The sequence below is a fragment of the Botrytis cinerea genome, chromosome 8, assembly GCF_000143535.2.
Source record: "Botrytis cinerea B05.10 chromosome 8, complete sequence".
NCBI lineage: Eukaryota > Fungi > Ascomycota > Leotiomycetes > Helotiales > Sclerotiniaceae > Botrytis > Botrytis cinerea.
This window is the reverse complement of record NC_037317.1, coordinates 412,078-424,041: the sequence shown is the minus strand read 5'-3', so window position 1 is coordinate 424,041 and position 11,964 is coordinate 412,078. Positions and strand designations below refer to the sequence as shown.

The 11,964-nt window shown below is 44.9% G+C and overlaps 1 protein-coding gene across 1 annotated transcript; it reads left to right on the top strand.

Moving 5' to 3' along the window:
- Nucleotides 1-6,361: 6,361 nt before the first annotated feature.
- BCIN_08g01040 (hypothetical protein) lies at nt 6,362-11,896 on the top strand. The gene is made up of 3 exons (XM_024694365.1): nt 6,362-8,057; nt 8,178-11,051; nt 11,107-11,896. Exons 2-3 carry the CDS (start codon nt 8,366-8,368, stop codon nt 11,373-11,375), a joined length of 2,955 nt encoding a protein of 984 aa, XP_024550154.1. The 5' UTR covers nt 6,362-8,057; nt 8,178-8,365; the 3' UTR covers nt 11,376-11,896.
- The last annotated feature ends 68 nt before the right edge of the window (nt 11,897-11,964 follow it).

Sequence of the window (11,964 nt, the reverse complement as noted above, 5' to 3'; positions counted from 1 at the left end):
CATTCTATCATTACTCTGAACGCTGATCCTTTCCAGATCTCAATAAAGCTCACTCATCACTTCTCCACAATCACCGCTAGTTTCCCCCAAACATCGCTTCCCCCTTCACGAAGAAGAACAATTCTCTATTTCCAAGCCGTCACAAAACCACACACAATACAATCCCCGCCCAGTCCCCATATCAAGTATCCCCCCCTGAGATCAACGAAATACCCAGTCCTGCCACTTGAAAGATCCCACCCTGATCTTCCAGTGTACCCAACCTCCATTTATATAGATAAAGCCGATCCCAATCTGACACGCATATACCACGTATCTCACCCACACTTCTTCTCTTCCTTATCCGAGTTCCCCGCTCGCTCACGTTCCACAAACCAGACCCTGTATTATACCATCAAAAATGTTTTTTTGACTCCCGAATTTGATCTGGCTTACAGATATCAACATAGCTGCTAGCCCCTCTCAGATGAAATTACACAAAGATAATCCGATATCAAATTCAAAACCCATTGATGCGGGGTGTACATGCTACTCACCCAATATATCTTTCAACATCAAGCCCTTTGGCATTTTAGCAATCTGTCAACTCGACAGACAAAACCTATCTTTCTGGCGAGTTCCGTATGCTGTGTTGAGAAGGAATGGTCATTACTCAACGAGGAGGAATCGAAATCAAAGCATCGTGGCTAGTTTGGAGATAATGAAAGGCGCGGAGGATGTTGTGTCCATGTTAACGTTGGCTTGACTAACAACAGTTCGGAATCCGGGTGGTGCGGATGGAAAGACATCTATTAAATTTAGTTTCTCGTATAAGGACTATTCATCCAGCTATATATTTGATCTCTCATTCCTATCCTCAGCCTCTTTCTCCATCATCATTTTTTTTTATAGTTTTCGGCAACAAGTCAGCCTGAAAAGAACCCATACATATCACTTCCATCGATATAAAATCTCATCTCTATCTCTCTCTTGAATCATCTATCCATCCATCCACTTCCTTACTCCTCCAACCCCCAATCCCTTCCATCACCCCTTTTCCAAAATCAGAATAACCAACCACACCCACCATCACAACATCTTTTGCATACTTAACCCACACCACCTCTTTTGAACAAACTTGAAATAACAACAAATACAATCCCAATTCCAATTCCAACTCCAGCTACAACTGCAACTACAACTACCACCTCTCGAATCCTCAAGCACAAGACGCATCGGTTCCGTGCATGCGCGTCGAAAAACGCAACGTTAACTACTCCAATCCCAACTGGCGCACTGTGCTGCTCGTGGGAAATACTCCCAGCACAACAAGTATACGGCTCGCGGTTGCGAGACCTACGGATTATATGAACGCAATCCGATTTAGTAAAGATGCCCATTTTCTCTGGCATGCATGTGGGTTTGGTGTGGCGGCCGTGAGTAGTATCTCTATTAATGAATGAATGGAATCAATAGATGTTTGTATGCATATGCACGAGAGCGAGTAGACTTCAAGCTCGCAGCGAACAACAATGCACATTTCTCGGGGCGTGTGATCGTGTATAATAAATACAACAATATAATTCATTAGCACATAGGCTATATTATACCACCATGATATAAACCATTTTTATTTTATTTCAATTTCATTTCAATACACATCTTATCAATAATATATAAGATAGTAATCATAAAGTGAGCATGTAATTGTAATCCAAAGGAGATATCTTCTCCCATCTCTTCTCATCTCCGCTCATCCTTCAATCCTTTCTTGCATCTACTTACCCACCAAAGCAAAAAGAAAGTGTCTCCCCCCACCCCCGCCCACCCAGTACGATTACAAATGCGATTGAGCATGCAGCGAATAACGACATACATATTTCAGAAGACAATCTTTCGTAACGTTCGAGTAGGATAGTATCGCTCATCAGCATTAGACCATGCGATTATATGGACTGAACTGAACTGAAATCATTTCATTTTATTTCATCTCATCTCATATTTTATCCAAATTCAATCCCCCACCATATCATTCATATCAGCCATCAGAACCCTGAAAACATTCACATGATAGAAATACCATGCTCAAATCACGCATCCCTTACAAATAGTTCAAGACGAGCTTAATTCAATCAACCTAAGCGATCCTTTATCATACGGATGGATACAAGGAAAAAAAAAGAGAGAGAGAGAGAGATCCTTCTAGGAATTTATCCTTCTTAATTTTCCCATTCTAGTGCATCTCAGCTCGATTGATAGGCCCTGGTGAGCGATAGTAACTCATAGGGGGAATGCTTCTTCCTACCCAGTGATCTTTATGACGAGTAGAAAGCAGTTTTCCATCTTAATCAAAAATTTCACATCACATATCAAAAAATTGGCTGATCTCACCATATCCCCCGCAAATCCAAAAGATCACAAGCCCACTCCATTATATTACCGGTACTCAGCCATTCAGGATGCCATCTCAATAATTGGATTCCGTAGAATCTCCCTGATACAACTCGCAGTGCCATACTCCAACCCCACAATATCATCAACAGATGATGATTGCTATTCTCAGAAAATAGATGGTGACGCGGAGGTCGTGCGGGTATCAACGATATAGTTTAGTGTAAAGATTCAACAAGAAGTGGTAGGAGATGGGATTGCGTAACGTGATGATGTGTGTAGGAAAGGAAAGGAGAGGAGAGGAAATTTACGAGTTCTCTCTCCTTCCCGATTAATCATTCAGTCTTATAGTTGTTATGTATGGCAACTTACTTTCATACCCCTTATATTCTATAATAGATCCTGCACTCAAATGAATAGAATCTAGCCTCTGAAGACTCGAATCTACTTTTTCACAACTACAGAATCTACCGTAAAATCTATCATAGAATCTGAAAGCCATAAAAATAATATACATATGAGTTTTAGGATATGAGAGTGATTGAATAACACTTGGGGGGCATGAGATTAATTTGCCGTATTGTGTATTGTGTATCTTGTAACTACAAAGTACTTGGTGCATGTACTATGTATCCACGCATGGCGCCAAAACCATCAAGAATCTCGAATTCGAAAGGAATAAAATAAAATGGACAAAGTACAGTACAGTACAGCTTGCCCAAGATCTCGATTCAAATAGAGCACAGTAGAATAAAAGAAACAAAGTAAAATCAAGTAAAATACGCACTCGCGAACATCCATGATACACGTATGCCTTCACCCGTAAACCCATCCTCACAGCCCGGCCAACAAATCCATCTATAGACAAACAGACATACAGATTCAAGATGCGAAAAGACAAAACCAAGCATATATATAGGACAGTATCAAACAAACAAACAAACAAACAAACAACCACACATGCAACCCGTAGAATAAATCCAATTCCCACCCACCAAACTGTACGAAAAGAGCAAAACCCGCGCTGCAGAAATGTGTACAATGGAACAAAGCACGTCTGTCAACACGATACATAAGGTTAACGCCCTGCAGAACTGCCATACCAAATATCAAAATGATCCTTAAAACCGTGGAAAGAAAGATACTCAAAAGGCTTGCATCTCAATCTTATATGATTTGATATACAATATCCAGTAGAACTACTACACCGAACATCGAGATAATTCTTAAAACCATAAAAAGGAAAATACGTAAAAGACTATTATCTCAATTTTGCATAATATGATTTGATATACAATATCTAATAGAACTACTACACCAAATATCAAAACAATTCTTAAACCCACAAAAAGGAAAATACTCAAAAGGCTCGCATCTCATTCTTGTATGATTCGATTTAATATATTTTGATTTGATATGATATGATTTAATGTGATCTGATATAGTAATAATACGAACCATATCATCTCGAAAGAAATCTTCTCAATCATCCACCCACACCGAGGGAAGGGAGGAGGGTCGAGTTCATAGCAGGATGACAACTTTTGGCCTATCTCTCTGTCTGTCTGTCTGTCCTATCTGCATTTTCAGAATCAAGACCCCAAAAGAAACAGAAAAAAGGGAAAAAGGCAAAGAAAAGAAAAGGAAAAAAACCCCACACGCCCCCCCGATGCGAAAAAGTTCATCGAGTGAGTGATTGATTGATTAATTAACCAGGCTAGATTTTGAATAACCGTATTGGGAAATCGCAATCGTGAGGCTGAATGGGAGTGAGCGATATTAGTAATAGATAATAAGGCGATGGATCGAAGTTGGGATTTGAATTTTCCTCTCCGATAATGAGTGAGTGAGTGGGTGGATCTCGAGAGCCGTGTTCGTTCGTTCCTCTTCAATTGCATAACTATTGCACAAGAAACACATCATCACAGCAAATAATGAAAAGGGATGATAAATCAGGATGATACCGTAACCCAAGCTCGCGATAGAATTCGCAACCATGTCATTCATACAGAAGCCCCCTTTCGTGTTCCCATCGCACAGCAGGAACTGTAGAGAGAGGACGCACGCACTTGGATCATCGAGTCTTTACGATGCTCGTTAGTGAAATGTATATATCTCCGAGTGAGAGCCTTCGACGACATTGCTCAGCAAATCAATTCTCAGACAAGATCGGGCTGTAACGGCCCGGGACCCACTGGGAAAGGTAAAGCTCGTAAAATTGTAGAATGGATGCTCACGATGCGAGATGGGAGCGGCTCCAGCTCGAGAAAGCTCGATTGGATGTGAAACATCTAGAAGGCTAGCTGTAGCTTCGGCCATTAGTAAGTTAGCTCGCTAGCCTCCGTGTCACTGCTGCTAAGATCGTACAACTGGGTGGATGGATCGAATAATCACGTGGTGAACCCAAAACGATCTGGGCGATTTCCCCTTCCATCTGATGATCGAGTCCTGTTTCGTAACTCGGGTATCTGGATGGCCTCTCCATATGGATGATCCCTCATTGCCCAAAGACGGTTATATTAGAATTGGGCGTTAGCAATCTCGCAGATAAAAGGGCACTTCCGAAAGCTAGAACGATGACCTTTGGATAATCCTTGCACTGCAGTGGAGATCTGGGGCACTGGAAAGACACTGGCTCCGACTGGGCGAGCAGGAGAATGAAAAAAGATGGACCGAAGATTAAACATTCGAGCTTTTATACTCGGCATACAAGCATTGGCTGGCATGGGTGTTAGTTTTGGCGCCGGTTTCTGTGGTGAGGAACGTCGAACGTTGAGAGTGGATAGAATGGATCGTTCCGTATATAAAGTTCGAGGGATCTCCTTGGGAATGCAAAAGCTCGCACACGTTTGGATATAGGGTATGGGGGATATATAAGCCACGTTAGCTTTTTTCATTTGATTAAGAGAAAGAAAATTCAAGGAAATGATGTCATGTGGTCAGTTCGGACGGTGGAATGCACAAATTTGATGTTTGGAAATTTGTAACGAGCCAGGTCCGGGAGAGAGGAAAAAACCAAGCAAGTAAGGGTCGAAAACGTGAAAAACATGCCTCAACCACCCTTTGAGACGGCTATAGGCGATATCTGCCATTGGCCCCCCAGTGGTCGCAAGATCAAAAGACGGGAGTGTCCTAGTCCCCCCCACGCCATGGCAGAAGAAAATGTGATTGGATGATCAGTACGCTCAGCCAAAAAGGAAAAAGATGCAAAGAATAGTTCCTGCAGTGTGTCGGCAGGAGGTACTCGGTGAAGGAGCATATACTGACAGGCCAGGAAAAAAGAGTGTAGAATTGGAAATGTCGTTCGATTCCATAGTATTCGAAGGACACCTACCTCGTCCTCTGTACACTGCCGTGAACATTGGCTCGTAAGGCATCAGAATAGTGGAGAATCTTCTGCAGCCCAATGAACTGAGCCCTGCATGAAATTACAACCCCCTTGGAGGGCGTGTTACGGGACGGTAATGATATGTGATGGCGGCACGTAAGTAGCTACTATAGAGCTATGGGCGATAGCTTTGCCAACCCATCTATCTGACATTTTCATGCTTGTTTGTGCCTGATCACCAGATTGGGACTTATGCATAGAGGCAGGGGGAGAAAGACAGGAGCTGTTGTTTTGGGAATGCATCAAACGGGAAACCTTCATTGGCACTTGGAGAGAAAGGGGATGGGAGAGGAAGAGGACGAGGAAGAGGAAGAGGAAGAGGAAGAGGGAGAGGACGAGGAAGAGGAAGAGGAAGAGGGAGAGAAAGAGGGCTAGGGAGGGAGTGGGAGACGGAGAGCGGGAGAAGATGTCTGAAGCGAGCAGAACTGAGAGAGATCCAAATATGGCTATATGGCATGAGGTATATTTTCTTTCATTTGAGTAAAGTGCCGTAGTTTTGGTGGAATTGAAGGAGGAAAGAAGAAGGACAGTGAGACGGTGACTAGGTACTAGGTATGACCGTATGAGGCACCGAAAATACTCACCATGTGCTAGGTAGGTAGCGAATGTATTCATTCTATTGTCTATATGATGGAGGCGTCACCCATCACACGCAACAGACTCGAGCGTGCATGAAGTCTCGTTCCTGATCACGAATCAAGTCCCAAGTCACGAGGTGCTCGATACAATGAAAATGAATGATTCCGTGTTTTGTGTGTACATCCTGCTCGCCACCACGCATATTTCACCGGTCGAATGTTTCCCCTTCCCTTGCGACAGTTAACATTAACATTCCCTTGATTTGACTTCACTTCACGCTTCACGCTTCACATTTCACACTTCACACTTCCCACTTCCCTCACCCATACACGCAGCACCACAAACCACAAACCGTAAAATTGAACATGGATCCCCAAGACATGGGTCCATCTTCGGTTCTTTCCTACTCTGTGTGCAAAACGTCATGGTCAAGGGTTCGGCGAATCTCCATCTCAATCTCTTGTAATCTCTGCATCTGTGCGCACACTGACTGTACTGTGCTCTATCCGCACAATCGGATCCATCCCAAGAGGGAAAAAAGAAGAGGACGAAGGAGAAGAGGAGCTGTGGATGGATGGATGGATGGATGGATGGATGGATCGATGGCACTTGAGATATCATTAATCAATCCACACCAGACCGCCGCTGGTATTGGGTATTGGGTACACACACACACACATACACCACCATCCACACTACCTACCTGCATCCCATCCCATCCCATCCCATCTCATCCACCCCTCCCTCCGGACATCGAATTTCACAACACCAGTCGATGGCTCACTAGTCTCCTAATTATCTACTTTCATCCATCCGTCCAATATACTTTCGTAGAGATCGCAACGGCATCCACAGCTGAGAACACTAAAACTCTGGTCGCATTATCCCCCCCCGTGTGCTTTTTTCGATTTCTCTTCTTCAAATATAATAAAACCTATCCTATCCTGTCCCATCCGACTAGACTGCAACGACGACGACGATAAAGAAGAAGGAGAAGAAGATCAAAAGGCACTCTGAGAACCGAACCGTGGAAATCGGAATTCCAAATCCAGTCGCTCAAGAATACCCTCCCTCCCTCCCTTCCTTCCTTTTCCATCGTTCATTTCGCCTTTTACTTTTCCTTTTACTTTCCCTTGCCCTTGCCACCTATTATACTCGAGTTACCTACCTCCTACACACGTAGCCATCTGTACCCTTCTCTCCCAGCACAACCTCGTCGTCCCTCGTTTCTTGCCTTGCACATCTTCTCGTCTTCTGCATCTGCATTCCTGCATTCCTGCATTCACAGCCAAAAAATAATAATTTGTGTTCGTACGACGTCGACCCATCTCCCAATCCCATTCCATCCAATCCCATCGCATATGTCTTGCAGTCCACCCACCCAGCGGGGTTAATCTTTTGCAGAACAACGCGAAAACCGAAAACACCAGGCAGACAACAAAAGCGCCACACCACATTCTCACCCCCCTCCCCCCTCCCTCGACTTAAATCTCACGACCGCTGGCCCCATATCTCCCTACCTCAGGTTATTGCAACAAGAGAGAATACCACTCAGAGAGCGCAATCAATCGTCTGCAGAGCATCTTTTCAAAATTCTACTGCAGTCAGAGATCCATTTCTGCAACTATCCGTCGACGCTACGCCTGGATCATTGGTAGCCTTACAGTACCAAGTATCTATCTGCACACTCGAGTTCGGACATTTTGTTGAAGATTTTATTGTTTGTTACCCACCAATCCCGCCGTGTGCACCTCGTACAACTCTTACATCGTGAAAAGTTTGGGCAGGCGACGGCTTGGATAATCACTTGATTGCTAACTCTTTCTCGCATTTTCGCCAGACTAAACCTTTCCATAAAAAACGCTGACCATATCGAGATCGAGTCCATAATTACATTGCGGCGAAGTTCGAGTCATCATTCCTCCACTTTCTTCTCGCATCATTCGCTACATACATCGACCCTTCAAATAATTCACACGTTCAACAACGACACACCGCAATAATACTTTGAATACCAAAATACTCAATATGAGTGACCGATACAACAGACACACACGACCACGGTCACCAACCTACAATCCTGCGCGAGCAAGTCTCCCAGTCGATTTGTCATACAATAATCATTCTTCGGGATCACACACCCATCACCATGTCGTACCCTTATCCCGACACGAAAACCCTCGAAGCAGCAGCTCAAGCTTCAATTCTGCTCATGTTCCCATTACCACAACAACGTATAAAGTCAAACCTGACCATCGTACTGCTAGCCGCACTCGTAGCAACACGGTCGACTCTCGACCCAATGCACACACTGTCTTCACATCAATTCCAAAGCATCCCACGGTTGTGCACACTTCCGTTGTGAGACCTGCCAGCCCATCCATCAAGAATCCATATCGCGCTAGCCAGGAGGAATATTACACAATTCCAGCGTCGTCTCGAAGTTCTCATCACCACAGCAGATATGCTTCTTTAGATAATGCCGATATGAACAGATCCTCTAGAGACTCTCACGGGCACAGAGAACCGAGCCATCTTCGAATTGGTATTCCTAGTAGCAGAGATATCCCAGGCTATATTCCTACCCCATCAACTACCTCATCATACATACCTACTCCAATCACTGCATCGTACTCGACTCCAGCATCTACTCCATCATACGCTACCACCACAACTACCACCACCAAGCCTCGCGCGCCAGCATACACAGCCAATCTAGTACGACATCCAGATACAGTTGCAGACGACTATGGAGAGGATGGTTATGGATACACAAACCCCAAGGATTTGGTGACGTATGATTTGAACAACAGTCATCCACGGCATGTGCGTAGGGATAGTGTCGACAGCAGATCTAGACCCGCTAGTGCTAGCATGACCAACCCTCTTGGATTCGGTGAAACGGTTCAATCTCCAAGATCTTATGATACCCGAGAGCGCGGTCCACCCCCATCTACACGCGGTTTCGACAGAATTCAAACGTGGGACCCTCAACCAGCTACCGCAAGAATGCCCGTTCCCCATGTCACGCCCATTGAACCAATTCAACGCCCAGTACGTATGGATCCACCCGCAGGTTATGAGAGTGATGGACCTCGACGACGAACTTCGACCAGGCGACCTGTTTCTATGTACCAAGACAGAGATAGCACCAGACATGCCCCTACAGATGAATACTATAGCTCAAGGGAGGAAGAAATGCGAGAACGAAAACCACATCACCGACATGAGAGGTATGATGATTCTGTTGAACAGCGTGGTTTTGGATTGCGTCCTGAAAGAACAGAAAGACCTGCTAGTCGCGCCGAGAGACAAGAAAGACCTGCCAGTCGTGCTGAGAGATCAGAAAGACCGGCTAGTAGAGCAGAAAGACCAGAGAGACCAGAGAGAATTGAGAGACATGAAAGGTCTGATAGACATGACAGATCTCCAAGGAATGAACGTGAGGATGATCGCCGCGAGAAGAAGTCTAGCACTCATGAGAAGCTTGCCACAGGACTTAGCATTGCCTCTGCCGCTCTTGGTCTTGGAGCTATGGCAAATACCATGAAGCCTGACGATCGTGATGATAGAGACGATGAAAGGAGACGCAAGGATTATGGTGATGATTCACGCAGGAGACGTGAGCGTGGCGATAAGGAGATGGCGGACGTCTCAAATGAACGTCGTCACACTGACTCCCGGGATTCCTCTGAGTCCGATAGACCAGATCGCAAGGAAAGACGCGAGAGAAGCCATCGCAACGAGAGAGATTCTACTGAATCGGTCGGTAGAGAACCTAAGGAGAGACATCACAGAGACAGAGGCGAAGTCACACCACCATTACCTCCTCGCCGCCGAGAAGAGGATGATATGCCTGAAGCGAGGAAGGAAAGAAGCCGAGAAGAAATGCCACCCGCTCCACGTGATGTTGCTAGAGATGACAAAGACAGACGTTCTCCAGACAATGATTTTGTTGACTTGAGTGGTCGAAATCCCAAGGAAAGATTATCCTCACCGGATGACCGTCCTCGTAGCGACGCAGCAACAACTGGCGCTACCAATGATAATAATTCAGACACGTCAGATGAAGCAACAAACCGACATCGCAGACCCAGACGTATCTCTGGAGCTGCGGCTGCACCATTCAATCCAAGAGATACCATGGATTTGAAGGCGTTGAAAGCTGCCCTTGCTGATCAAGATGCACCTGCCGACAAAGAGCCTGTGCCAGTATTAGCACCTAAACAATCTGCTCAAGAATCTACACTAGCACCATCCAACAAGCCAATTGGTAGAAAGTCTATCACCAAAGATATGAGTGAGGTTGCCGAATTGAGAGCCGAACTCAACCGTGAAGAGCGAGGTCGTCGTGAAGAATCAGCGCCTACCACGGGTGAAACCAAACAAGCACGAGTGGTTTCACCGCCAAGAGAAAAGGTTGAAGAGAAGCCTGAGAAGCCTGTCATCAAAGGCATTCTACGTCAACCACGTGAGAAGTTTCCAGAGGATCCTTCTCCAATTCGTGAAGGTGTTGCACCTTTGAAAGATGCCAAAAAGGATGGTGTCCCTGCAGATGCGCGTTGGACCAAGATTGCCAGAAAATTGGTAAACCCCGCCGCTCTAGAGGTTGGAAAAGAACGATTTGAAGCTCGGGATGACTTCGTAATTGTGCTTAGAGTGTTGAGTCGCGAAGAAATTCAAGCTTACGCCACTGCCACTCAACAAATTCGAGGTATGTTTCACTTGACCCATGGATAGAATGATCGAATAGCTAACCGATCCTACAGCCGCTAGAGAGGAAAGAGAAGAAGAGGCAGCTCGTGAACGTCGCCGCGCAAAACGTGAAGCCCGCGAAAGACGTAATCGTAAACGAGAAGAATATGGCAGAAGTCGTCACCACTACAGCGAATCGGATACTTCTGAATCTTATGAAGATGACAGGCCAAGAATGTTAGAACAGGCTCCACCTGGTTCTAATAAGCGACCTGTTTTTGGCGATGATGCATTGATGAGTGGTGGACTGAGTGAGAGAGACAGGGTTGAGGTTGGGAGATAATGGAATGACGAAGTGGTTGAAATGAAGCACTGTTAGCGATCCTTGTTGGCAACGTTTACATAGCGGTATGTTATCACGGCATTTGAATTTTCAATCTCAGCAACTTGGATTTCGGTTTCCGGGGGGATTAAGGGAATGGGAATGAATGAATCGGGAGGGAACGGAAAATATAAGGAATGGAGGGTAGCGGGATCATTTACTCAAATAATGATAAGAGGGAGATTTGTGTAAGAAAGTGGAATCTTGTAGTATATAGATGGGAGTACTCTTTTAATGGCTATGGATGTGTATGGATTTGCTACTGGATGGCTGGATCTGAAGAGGCTCAATATTAGGATGGGAGAAGTAGGAAGTGAGCGTGCGAGTGTTTGTGGGTGTACGTGCATTAGCGGAGCGTGGCATTTTTTGGAGATGGTAATTATGATGATGATGATAAGATAGATGGGGGGAATAAATAGATACCTAGATAGATACCTATGTAGCTTGGAATAGCTTGATATGATATGAGATATTATGATATACCTTTTTCTTTTGCTTTTGCTTTTGCTTTTGCTTTGGCATTTGAATTTGCATTTGTGTTTGACTTTTT